We start from the raw sequence: 13629 nt of genomic DNA on the forward strand, positions 1-13629 counted from the left end.
GTTCAAGGTGCTTCTTGGCATGTTGGGAAGTGATTGCCATTTGAGGTAGTGTAGTGTTCTCAGTGCTAACCTAGTTTCTTCGGCTGCAATGAATTTATATTCATTATCTTTATATTTATATTTGTATCCAACCAACAAAGAAATTGATTTTCAATGTTTCTGACACCCTCTTCATGTTGAGTCATATACGATGCTGAACTATTGTCAGTGGATGGAAAATACGACACAATCTGAAGACAAACCACGTGCATGAAGAAGACACAGTGTGGTGAACTGGCGATGATGCAGCAGGCAAACATTTCATTTGATGGTGAAAACAGAGTATGGTATTTTACAGACACTTCATACTTTGCACAAATTGGTACTAAAAAGAGTCTAAACTCACTATATTAGTACTTCAATTTATTTTAGAGTTGAATTCACGCTGCTTTGCAGAAAGTATTTTTTACTTTTGTGGTTTGGCCATATCTAAAGCTCACTATTGAAGAACGAAGTGAACAAAAAAATTTTACAGAAAGCTTTACTGCATGGATGATCAGAACTGCACTGCTTCTCAGTCTGCAAACTGGGCACTTGAGTGCACCACTGCAGTGGTTGAAATCTCCTTTCTCCTTTCAAGAGAAGTATTCCACAATTCCAGTTTCCCTGGGGGCTTTAGCAGCAAAATGTTAAAATTCCATTCTCTTAAGAGTCAGTTCCATTGTTTCAGGCCCTTAATGGCACTTTCCTTTAAAAATACTTTGCTCATCTGTTTCATTAATCTAAAGACACTCGTTTTTTAAAACATTATTCCTTTAGCAGTAAATGTTATTTGCAGCTAGCCTTTATTTTTGCATTGCTACAAGCAGTTAAATTCCAATTATAGCAGTTTTCACCTTGCCTGTGGAGTTTTTTGTTTCATAAAAAATTTGATTCTGACTCACCCAGGGCCTGATTCACAGACCGCTGATGTTCCCTGCAAGGTGCTGAGCACCTCAGCCAGTGCCAATAGTGGTGAGAACTGCTTAGTGCCTACTGGATTGGGCTCACAGTGCTTTTAAATCCACCATGAAATCTCAGTTGTTTGTTCAGGCTTATTCACACTGAAAACGTTTGCTCTGCAATTGCTTGCAAATCGCCTTGAGAAGTTTGGAATGAAGTGTGCTACAAAAGTGAAATCTGTTACACCAAACACATTGCAGCCAACCCTCAGATGCACGATTCCTACACAGAAACCTACTTTGGTCAGACCTTTCTGCATAGTGTAAGCTAACATGAAAGAGGACTTCAGGATCTAATAAGAGAAGAGAAAAGAAAGCTGCTTTTTTCCATATATTTTCTTTCTTTCTTTCTTTCTTTCTTTCTCTCTTTCTTTCTTTCTTTCTTTCTTTCTTTCTTTCTTTCTTTCTTTCTTTCTTTCTTTCTTTCTTTCTTTCTTTCTTTCTTTCTTTCTTTCTTTCTTTCTTTCTTTCTTTCTCTTTCTCCCTTCCTCCCTCCCTTCCTTCCTTCCTTCCTTCCTTCCTTCCTTCCTTCCTTCCTTCCTTCCTTCCTTCCTTCCTTCCTTCCTTCCTTCCTTCCTTCCTTCCTTCCTTCCTCTTTGAACACTTCAGAACAAGTTTTGAAGTTAAAAGTACACGAATGCATATATATGTAAGACATACACATACATTTTTTCCAGTTATATTGATATAACTGGATTTAACTCCACTAAACACTATTTAAACCTCTTAGTGTAGAGGTTTCTCATTAGCATTCATTGGAATATTCCTTAGCGAAATGATGATTTGCTTACCAAAGAACACAAGAAACGTTGAAGTATGAAACTGTGGTGTCCTGACGCTAAGTAACACCAATCAGAAGGACAGCAAACTGGGTAGCACAAGTCCAGATATTTGAAAGTTGCATTCCTTCACTAAAACAAAATGACAATTACCAAATGACAGGAAAAGCTTTAACCTTGGTATTTACCTACAGGCTTGTTCTAAGGAATCAATCAAAAGAGAAGAAGGAGGTAAAGGTAACTAGTGATAGGAAAACAGGTAACAGCCCTAATCTGTGCAAGGAGAGGTTCAGGTCGAGTGTTAAGGAAAAATTCTCAGAAAGAGTGGTGAGGGAGTGGCAGAGGCTGCCCAGGGAGGTGGTGCAGTCACTGTCCCTGGAGGTGTTCGGAAAATCTGGAGATGTGGCACTGAGGGATGTGGTTAGTGGGCATGGTGGGATGGGTTGACAGTTGTACTGGATGATCTTAGAGCTCTTTTCCAACCTCAATGATTCTGTGATTCTACAAAAAGAACGATAAAGTTTTCAAGGATTAAAAATGCCCAAATCCCAAACCAGAAATAAACAGACAGGTGGAGTGATGTCATCTGATTTTGCAGCTGCTGCTAAAATTTCTCTAAATACTATAGGATTCTTTCTATAAAAGTAGACGTGATACAGTGGGTCAGAAACATCTGGAAAAGATCCTGAACACTGCTCAGTACTGAAAGCCATGATGTGATGCTAAGTTAGCTAGGAAGTTACAGCTGTGGAAATGATTGGACAGCACTGTAAGAAACTATGTGTATTTGGAAACCTGCTTGCAGAAGTCACTTTTACAACAGGATTATTTGCCACCTGTGGGTGAAATATAGCAGACTTTATTACAATAGATTTTATCTGAAAGCTCAACAGGATTTTTCATTTGGCAACATTTCGGCTGTGTTCAGAGAATAATACCACATAGGTAGACACTGTAGATATTTTTTATTGCTCATGTACTGTTTTGATGGTTTCTTATTATCTGTCTCTACAGATATGAGCACAATGTCTCCCATACTCTCTCCCTCTCCCCCCCCCCATTGCTGAAACTATATATAAATAAGCCCCGTTATGACTTTTGATGCTTCATGGAAGATATAATATGTTGACCAACTCATCCATATCAGGATGCAAACAAGCTTCCATGAGAAAGTGTTCCCACTCATACATTCTAAGCTCTCCCTTTTAAATAAGTCTGGATAAAATATTCTGTGATCTCCTGTCATTAGGATAAGAAAGGCAATCTAATCAGGCAAGATGCCACTATCTTAGTTTGATTGGTTAGAGAACATTAATGACAATGATCTACATTTCGACACTTTAAAATTTGAAAATATCTGGTAGAAGATATTAATTTGTTAACAGTGAAATGATGAACTGTAGTAAAACATTTATGGAAGTGGCTAGCTTGCACAGATGACACTAAAAAAGGTGCATTTACAACACTGTGTACTGCATACACTGGTTTAACCTCCACTGGGAGGATTTGTCACACTCCTAGACAGGTCCTCGGTGAGCTTGTCAAGAGCATCCTCCTGGTACAAGCTCAGCTGCTGACCGTCTCCCAGACACAGTGCCAGACTGCTTGCTCTGGCAAGATGCTCCTCCATCAGCTTGGGTACAAACCTAGTAAAAACTGATTGGGAAGTTTTGACTACTCTCATTTCCTCAAGACCTAACTGCTGGCTCCTTGTCTTCACTTCCAGAGCCACTCAATGCTTTTGTGGCCTGTCTCCAGTCCAGTGAAAACTACAGTGCTACCTGGATAGTGATATATATTGTGTGAGACTACCAAGAGGATTTTCTACCCATAATCCAGAGCCCTGGGGCACAAGAGGCAGCCAGCTTTGTGTACTCTGCCTTCCCTCAAAAGATGAAGCAGCTCAAACATCCATTTTAGGGAAGACAGACATCTTGGTTTAATCAGCCTCTGCCTTAGATACAAGTAGTTCTCAAAGTTCTCCTCATCTTGGATTCTCACCATCCACAAAGAGCTGCACAGGAAGTCTCAAAAACTGTCTGAGCTTCCACTACCATATTCAGGGTGGACATTAGGAAGCACTTCTCAGAAAGAGTGATGAGGCAGTGGCAGAGGCTGCCCAGGGAAGTGGTGGAGTTACAGTCCCTGGAGGTGTTCAAGAAATGTGGAATTGTGGCACTGAAAGACATGGTTAGAGGACATGGTAGGGTTGGGTTGGAATTGGACTGGATAATCTTAGAGGTCTTTTCCAACCTTGACGATTCCATGATTCTATGACTTCAGAGCTTGCTTGAAAGCAAATTGGCTTTAATCTTGTTTGTAGATACCATTACAATTTCATTGCTCTAATCTGATTGATGACATCAGTAGACCCATAAAAACAGGAAATCTATCTGGAATAAATGTGGCTGCAAGAGTGAAAATCAAGTGACTTCTGTAGGAAGCTGCTCTATAAATAGTGGTTTGACTCAGCTGCAGAGTGCTGGGGTGAGGCAGCTCTTGACTATGTAGTAGACCATCTGCATCTTCTTGTTTTGCTGCTTTAGATAAATTTTGTTGAGATTTATAGGTAACTGTGTGACAGAAATCACTGTTACCTGCTGTCCTCAGGGCAAAATAATCAGGACGTGGAAGAACTTCAAATAATGAAAAGGTTCATTTTACTTCACACTGTGTTGAATTCAGTAAATCTGACTCTCTACAAGTTAAATGGAAATAAGCAATGCTGAATGCAACGTCATATTTTTCTTGTACAGTTTATAAATTTTTAATTCTGAATGTTTAGTCAGCTGTGTGTTCCTTCTAAACAACTAGTTGGAGCTGCATCCTATCAGAACTTCTCTCTGAGATTTAAAATCTCAATATGATCTATTCTTGTGAGTTGAAATGGTGGTGTTGGTATTTGCACAGTCCGGACATCTTGTCTTAATCTGTCTTTGTCAGCTGCTATAGTGAAATCCCTGAAACTACAGATGGGTCTGATGCTGGCCAGTTATAATTCAAGTGAACTGATTCTGAATAACTTTGTCTTGAAGTCAGATTAGACAGCAAGGATTTCCCAATTCTGCTGTTGACCTGCTATGTACTATGAGAAACATGGTATCACTCACCTGTGCCTCACTTTTCTCAACTGTGAGAAGAAAATTCTACTTTTGAAATATGCTAAGTATCACAGACCAAAGACATTTTATGATCATTAAGGTCCATATTCCACTGCCTTCATTATGTAGGACCTCATCCCACAGTGCAAAATTAACTAAATACTCCTTCAGTAACTGCGTGGTTTAACCTGCAGCTGCTCAGCACAACACAGTTCACTCCTTCTCTCCCAGTGGGATGGGGCAGAGAATCAGAAAAAATCAACAAAGTGGAACTAAACGGTGGGTTGCAATAAAAACTATTTACTAACACAGAAAAGGCAGAGAAAATTAGAAGAATAATAGTAACAGTAATATTACAGTATACATTTACAAACCAAGTGATGCACAAAGCAATTGCTCACCACCCACTGATGCCCAGCCTTTCCCCAAACAGTACCTGCACAGTTTTAAAATTGTTTGTCACATGATGTCATGTGTTCTGGAGTGTTCCTTTGGCCAGGTGAGGTCAGCTGCCCTGATTCTGTCCCCTCCCAGCTCCTCATGCCCCCCAGCTCCTCACTGGAGAGGCAGTATGAGAAGCAGTAATGTTCTTGGCTCTGTGCAGCCATTGCTGAGCAAGAACTAAAACATCGGTGTGTTATCAATACTGTTTTTCTCTCAGAGTAAAAACACAACATCATACCAGAAAATATGAAAGTAAAAAAAAACAAAACACCAACTGTCCTAGCTGAAAACAGGACACTAACACACCTGACAGACTCAAATACACCCGACTACCAAAGCATCAACATTGACCAACGTGAAGCCACTCTGCCTTGCAGCTAAACTTTATTTCTGAGAAGCTGAAACATAAAACGGATCTGTTCTTTAAGCCAATCATAATTCAACAGATCATTAATGACAAATGGCAGAATGCCCCAGCCGTCCTTCCAGGCAATACTCCAGATGGAAGTCATTGGATAAAGAACAGAAAGGTTTGGCAGAATGTGAAAAAAGAATAAATTTGCTGCACATCACTCATTTTGCCTGACTGCAATAAAGTAATTGTAATAGAATGTTGTCACAGGATAATGGTCTCCTGCTGCTTTAAAAATGCTTTGCAAAACAGATGTTTACTTTCTCAGTGGGAGACATTGATCTCAGGACAGCAATCTTTTCTATTAAAATAAAATTAAGTACTTGTATGTTCAACAGCATTATAAAAAGATTAGTATAAAAAGACATATAATGTCCTAGGTGAAATGATAGGAACTATTTAAGTGATGTATGTGGTAGTTGCAACTAATCCCTAAGTGGGATTTGTTATAACAATTTCTTCCGCCAGTTCTGCTACGTGTTTCCTTAACTAATAGGACAATGAAATGTGCTATGATGAAGTTATTTTGGTTATTTTAATCATCCAGGGCATTTGAACAGCAGAAATACAGCATTTAAAAATAAAAGTGATATAAAAAACTGCAGCACGTAATACCAGGTTAGAAATGCTTACTTAATAACAAATAAAACTCATGAATAAATAATGATAAATTATCACACTGCAATTAATGGAAATTAAGGACCATGCGTTTTATGTCAGGTTTGAATACAGTCTTGTGAGTTTTCCTTTCTATAACTGGGAGAAAACAAATAAAAATCTGTAAAAAAAGTCTTAGACCAGCAATTGTCTGGTAATAATTGCACAGGAATTAAAAATATCCATGTTTTTCTCTGAGCTGCCTGCAAGACATGTGGGACACATAAATTGCATTCTGTCATAATATGATAGAAAAGTTTTGTAGGCACTGCTTAGAAGAACGTTATACATTTTACAGACATGTCTGTTATTCATCCAGTAGTGTGCCAAATGCAAATTTAGGCTGATAAGGCATGTATAAAAGAAGAACATTTGTTCTCTTATGTGCTGTAGCTGTCTAAGTCTACGTGCTGTCAAAAGCATTTGACTATCTGATGAAGCAGCCCTCTGTGGTATTTAGCTTTTGCCAAGGTTGTATCTTGATCAGAGGAAATAGAAAGAGAAAAATGATTCAGGCTCTCAATGACTTGTGGGACCTCCTGGCCTTACAACACCCAGGATCTCCTGCTGCCTGTACCTCCTTAGTGCAAGACTTCTGGTGCTGGTGTTTGGCACTTTTCTAGCTGGTGTCTCTAACTAATTCCATGTATTTTTATATCATGAATCCCAAACAGTGTTGCAGCAGGCAGATTACCAATCCTTGTGACAGAGCAGGTAGGTGTTAGGCCTGCTTCCACGAGTTCCATAGGCTAAGGCTGAGCAAAACAGCCAGTGAGGAGCAACACTGAATCCAGGCTTACTCACAGCACTGCTCCAGCTGGAACAACAGAAGTTCTGGAGCCATAATTGCATTTTTTACAATGAATGGTGAAGGTCAGTATCCAGATGAGGAAGGGAAATGTCTTTTATATTCTTGCAATGAATTGATTTGGTACTTGAGTGCATTTGGTTATAATAATCCCAACTTCAGGAACAGCCACAAAAGAAAAGCATTTCAGGGTCACTAGATTACAAACGTAAAAGTAATATGGCCATGAATGGCGTGAGGAAAGTCATCAGTAATACTGCAAAGGGAACTCAGAATGCTGTCATACACCAGTGACAAATTGCCTCGGGAAATACTACTTTAAACTTTACTCCCAGGAAAAGCGGAAATGGGATGGTTAAAAAAGGTCAGTTTTGCCTTCTCAAAAGCATTTTTCCCCACAGCTGAATAAAATGCAGAAGCGCCCATAAGCATGTTGCTTCCCTGAGTCCTGAAGTGCTTCATGAGGAACCGGTTGATACTTTGGTATTGCAGCAGTTTACAATCATAAATACACATCTGCATTTCCAACCCAAGCTATGTACGTCTTCCTCAGTTGTCACTGCCTCTGTATCTGCCAAGAACCAGCAGAAGTTTGCCTCGCTGTGGATTGTGCGATACAGAAAGAAATAAGTGTAATGGAACCCAAAGCATCTGGAGGATGTCAACACCTTAACAAAGAGCACCCTGTGCTCACATGGTTAGTCACAATGGTAGTGATGGGTTGATGGTTGGACAAGATGATCTTATTGTTTTTTTTTTCTAACCTTAATGGTCGTATGATTGTATGACAGCTCTAAAAAATGCCAACCTAAACGAATGACTGCCCCCAGTGGCAGGAGCTGGGACAGAGGGCAAGTGGGCTGCATGGCATCTGTCCAAGTGAAAATTTCTGTAGAGGGAAGAAGGGAAAATCACAGAATCACAGAATGGCCTGGGTTCAAAAGGACCACAATGATCGCCTAGTTTCAATCCTCCTGCTATGTGCAGGGTCACCAACCACCAGACCAGGCTGCCCAGAGCCACATCCAGCCTGGCCTTGAATGCCTCCAGGGATGGGGCATCCACAGCCTCCTTGGGCAACCTGTTCCAGTGTGTCACCACCCTCTGTGTGAAAACTTCCTCCTAATATCTAACCTAAACCTCCCCTGTCTTAGTTTAAAACCATTCCCCCTGACTTCTCTCTGTGCACTACGTACTGAAGGATATTGTTATTCACAAGAGAGAAGAAAAGACAGAGGAGGCTCATGTGTGAATTAACTTTCAAGCAAAGACATCTCAGATCCCCGCCCTAGTGCTGCTGAGGGAATTACCAGGGCTGCAAAAGAAAGTCATTCTGCATTCCCAAGTGTAATATTTATAAGACAACAAGAGGCAGCACGGACCACCCTGGCTTTTTGATACATCCTTTCAAGCCACAGGCTTCAAGCTGCAGAGATTTAAGAACTGTGCCATGGCAAAAGGAGCTCCATTGTTTCTCCTACTCTACAAATTTCTAGAGAAATAAGAAAACTGAAACAGAAACCTAGTGAGCCAAGAGATGGTGGCCCTGAAAGGAATGCCCTGGTGAAATCTGTGATTTAAGCCTTGTCCTCTCTGAGAGCCGCCTGCCTGGCCTTCTAAACGTGGGTGTGCAGTGTGGGCTGCCTTGGGCCATCCCCCAAAGCTGCTCCTGGCCTATGGATGTCTTCCCAATCTCTCAGGTGGGTTTTTGTCAAGGCTGCACTCAGATATTTCAGTGGATGAGGTGGTAAAATGTATACTATAATATAGGGAAAGAACGATCCTAAAAGGATTGCTTTTAGAGGAAGCTTTGTTTGACAGAAGATGAATTAATGACAAGTTGTCTTTCTTGATGGTTGGATGAAACATTACCACTGAGGGCATTCCTTTGGACTTTCTGCAGTACATGGGTCTGTCCCTGCTGCCATGGTACTCTCATGCTTTCTTCACCCCAGCTGTGTGGCCAGGGAGGGCTGGGAAAAGAGAGCCCTGACACTGCCTTACGGGTGTCATCCTACATCCAAACTCCTCTGCTTTGTTTCCCACACCCCTCTGCTTTTCCCTTTAGCTGGATTGTAACGCAGAGAATGAGTTCAGTTCCTTTTCTTGGACGTGACCCACAACGTCAGACCCGAAAAGAACTTTTTCCTCTGAAAACTGATGGCAGCCCTTTAGCCTTCTCCTGTTTTTAACATCATCCATTTCCCTAAGGTTTAGCGGTACCGTTCAGCGCAGTTCTCCGGCGGCGGGCGCTCAGGGCCGCCTTCCCCGGCAGCCCGGGCTGAGGGAGCTGTCCAGCACCGCCGCGGGCCCGGAGGCGGCGGGGCCGGGCACGGCCGGAGCAGCGCGGGGACGCCCTCATAGCGCAGGGACACCGCCGTAGAGCGGGGACATCCCCGTAGCGCGGGGAGGGAGCGCGGCGCGGCGCGGTCAGGGAGGGGGGATGCTGCCGGGCCGCGGCGTGCGAGAGGCGGCGAGCGGGGAGGGGAGAGGCGGGAGGAGGAGGAGGAGGAGGAAAGGGCTCCAAACAACACGTGATTCCCGCGAAGCAGCGAGGGAGCCGGGGGAGGGGAGAGCGAGGGAGGGCGGCCGAGGCAGAGGAGGGCAGCCGCCGCCGCCGCTTTAAAGCCTCCCGGCGAGGCGGCGCCGCGCAGCACCCGCGGCTCGGAGCGGCGCGGCGAAGCGCGGAGCCGAGAGCGGCCCCGGGGCGCCTCCGCCGCCGCCCCCCGCCGAGGGGCTCCGCGGCCATGCGAGGCGGCCGCCCCCGCGGCCCCGCGGCCCCGCGCTGCCCGCCGCTGCGCTGAGTCCCGCCGGCCCGCGGCACCATGTCCCGCCGCAAGATCTCCTCCGAGTCCTTCAGCTCGCTGGGCTCCGACTGTCCGGAGACCAGCCCCGAGGAGGAGGGCGAGTGTCCGCTGTCCCGCCTCTGCTGGAACGGCAGCCGCAGCCCTCCCGGCCCCGCCGAGCCACCCCTCACCGCCGCCGCCGCCGCCGCCGCCGCCGCCGCCGCCGCGGCCAGCGCCGGGGCTCGCCGCGCTCCGCGCCGTCGGCGGGTCAACCTGGACTCGCTGGGCGAGAGCATCCGCCGCCTGACGGCCCCCGCGGTGAGTGCTCCGCGCCCGCCCGGCCTCCTCACGTACGGTTCCCGGCGGCTGTTCCGCGGGGCCGGCTCCGCGCCCGAGCCCCGGGGCGATGTGCGGAGCTCCCCGGCCTCTGCCCGGCCCGCTCGGGCGGCGGGATGCGGCACAGGGCTCGGCAGCCGCGGCGGGAGGCACACGCTGCCCCGCTCCGCTCTTCCAGCCGAGTTCTCGGCATTAGGATTTGATGTCACAAAGTGCTTATTGCCAGCTGGTGTTAGCAGCAATTCTGTAGGAAAAGTTATGCACGTCTGTCTATGCGTAGTATGCTCGTTCTTTACCACAGAGGAGATGTGAAGTTCTTAAGTTGGCAGGTTTTTTTTGTAGGGTTTTTCCTTGCTGAACAAGGTGAAAAGAAAGTTTTTGTGTTCCGCTCAGAAATACTGCAGCAACAGATTTCTCTGTGCCTCTCCGATGCGCCGGCATTCTAAGAGAGCAGTCTGAGGGTGATTTGCGGTCTGCGATTGATGGCTTTGTCTCCAGCTGCACCTGTAGCTGAGAGGCAGCGAAGCAGTGCGTATGTTACAAAGAACAGAATTGGTGCTGAACGCGTGAGGCGTGCGGGCACTGCTGTGGGTGACTGCAGCCAGCGGCTCTTGAGCTGCGTGTGCAATAGGAGCTTGTTCTCCAGCGCTGTGTTACAGTGCTGTCTCTGTGACCATCACTACGTTTTCCTCAGGAAGTTGTAAGGGAATGCTTGTTGCTTGCTGAGATACCTTAACGTGCTCAGGTATAGAACGTAGACTGCAACAAGTAGCCTAATCTGCACGGCAGCCACATCTGCTGAATTTGGTGGCACTGCAGTATCCTTTTGGCTTTTTCTTATTTGGCTTTGGAGATGACTTCTGAATCTCCTCACCATCTGCTGTCGGTGTGCTTTGCTTTTCATTCCTCTTTTTTGTTTCCTTGCTCGAACAGGCTGGATCCGAGCAGCCAGGCTGCCTCATGGGGGAAGTTAGCAGTGCGTGACCGAGCCGGCAGCCGTCCGCTTCCAGCCAAGACTTCTCTTTCCCATTGATTTTTTACCTCCCCACTGGGAACCTGGGCTTGTCATGCTGAAATTAATAGATGGTATCTCAGGAGACTTGCCTTGTTTTAGTACCGAAAAATGAAGCTATTTAATTTGATAATGATGCAGGGGTATAATTAGAGCATGTGTTACCCAAAATATTGGAAGTATTCTGAAGTAGCTCAGTGCAGTATTTTTAGATAACCTTAGTGTTTGCATTTTCCCTTTGGCTGTTACCTCCTGAAGCAATAAAAGACAACTACAGCTTTACAGCTTTCATTCACTGTTGGATTTGTTTGAAAAAATACACACATTCTGTGAATTGAGAGATGAGAAAACTTTGGTCGGTCTGAGCCCTCCTTCCTTCCTGCTCCTGGGGAACTGTAGCTAAGAATGCAAAAATTTCATCCCACCTCACCTCCATGTCCCAAGAAACAGTTTCCTTTGGTTTCCTTAGCAGATTACTACGACAATTTTTACCGCTATAACAATCTTTATTTTTGTTGATTTCAATCTATGATTCATACGATATAGAATGTTCCCAAATTCCCTTTGTTATCTTGGCACTGTAGCTACTGCTTCATTCTACCTTACACATTTTGGCATCAGTCAGTGGCATTCACACTGGAAATGTCACATTGGTGCCATCCTGGTATGAGAAAGGAATCGGTTTCCCATCTTTTTGTTCTTCACTCCAACACATTGCTCTTCAGGTGCTTTGTTGTTTTGGTGCCTTTTTTTATCTTTTTCAGAATCTCTTCTGTGATGCTGAATATATGTGTTCTTGCAACAAGTCCGGCTGTCATCTGTCTGTCGGAATCTGATCTTTTTCTCACATCTGTTGATCTAAATCAGGAATAACTTCAGTTAGAAGTTAAAAACTGACACTGGGTGTACAATTAGTGTCAAATGAGAGTCATTCCCCTTATTTTTAAAATTTAAAGGCAAATCGGAAGGGTGCATTTACAACTGTTCTTTCTGAGTGAACAGCTCTAATACTTTTACACAGATGTAGGTATGTCTTTATTCCGTAGTTCTATGAAGATCTCTGTTAAGTATGGAAGGACTAATGTATGTATGAGTGTGTATGAATATATATACTATAGATCTTCCCTTCAGTAACTCAGCATGTGCATTTTAGCCTTAATGCGGCAGCAATTCTTTCTCATCCCTGTGCTTGCAAAGTTGAAGGGTGCTACAGGTTCCTGATGCTGATACTTAATTTTGTTCTTTTCTTTGGTAACGGTTGGGATTGAGATGCTGAGTCAAAATTTCTCTCCGTATCTCCACTGATAGAAATGCTCTGTGTGCGTCTGATGCTGCAGAGATGTGTGCAAAGAGAGCTCAGGGGTGATGTTGTTTCAATTCAACAGGAGCAGGGGCTGCCGAGTGCTGCTCTGGGATGTGCAGAGCCTTGATGTGAGCTACAGGAAGGAGCCTTCAGGCTGAAGGAGCTGCACAGTAGCAGGGAGCAGAGCAGCAGGGGGCTGTGTGAGCAGGCTGGCCCTTAGAAGTGGTAGTGCAAAAGAGTGCATGAAAATACAAGCATCTCCTGTGCAGTGTATTCGTGAGCATGGGTACGGCTGTACAGTCAGTGGAAATTGCATCGTGTATCACTTGCAGTGCTGCTCTCAAATTTAGCTGTGGTGTGACTGCGCAAATACTGCTTTGTGAAAAACAATGGGGAGAAAAAGTTAAAAAGTGAAGCTCTCTCTACACTGCAGATTGTAACCCAGCCTCTCTGCTTGCTCTGGGAGGACAGCTTCCAGCACCTTCCAACATGTGTTATTCCAACTTTTGTCTCAAATGTGTCTTTGGAGATTTTCCTGCAGTTGTTATGCTAGAGGATGGAGGGGTCCAATCTTGAGTCACCACAGGGTGATTTTACATTCTTAAAGGTTTCCTGGCATACTTGGATGGCTGAATGAAAGACACCACCCATTTGGAATTGCTTCCCCAAACCCTCTCTATTTTAACAGCCAGAGATGAGAGGATGGAGGCTTCTCTCTCCACCAAAGCAGCTGCACAACTTGGTGAAAAGTTTGCGGCGGTGAGGCAGGTGAGCAGAGCTCCCCACACATCCTATATGGGTGTTGCTGAGCAGGGTGCAGCCAACGCGAGGAGAGGGGCAGCTTCTGGCCGCAGCTGCACCACGCACACTGTAGCCCGCATCCCACCAACCCCTTTGTGCACAGAGAGCTGCAGCCAGAGGGCTGAGGATCGCAGCCCAAAGGCTCAGGGTGACCATGCCTGCCACCTGGGTGTGCAGGGGGTGTTTTCTGGGACCAAACACAGCTGCAAT

The 13629-nt window shown here is 44.9% G+C and overlaps 1 protein-coding gene across 2 annotated transcripts in view; it reads left to right on the plus strand.

The window, feature by feature from the left end:
* The first annotated feature begins 9955 nt into the window (after nt 1-9955).
* Nucleotides 9956-13629, plus strand: part of GUCY1A2 (guanylate cyclase 1 soluble subunit alpha 2) — a 136985-nt gene continuing 133311 nt past the window's right edge. Inside the window, exon 1 of one of the 2 annotated variants that reach the window (XM_090133902.1) lies at nt 9956-10285. In XM_090133902.1, the coding sequence (XP_089990028.1) occupies nt 10007-10285 (279 nt within the window). In that variant the 5' untranslated portion in view covers nt 9956-10006. The remainder of the gene's footprint in view (nt 10286-13629) is intronic. The other variant, XM_031606201.2, reaches the window with a different exon arrangement.

Source organism: Phasianus colchicus, chromosome 1 (genome assembly GCF_987193195.1).
Source record: "Phasianus colchicus chromosome 1, bPhaCol1.hap1.1, whole genome shotgun sequence".
Lineage (NCBI taxonomy): Eukaryota > Metazoa > Chordata > Aves > Galliformes > Phasianidae > Phasianus > Phasianus colchicus.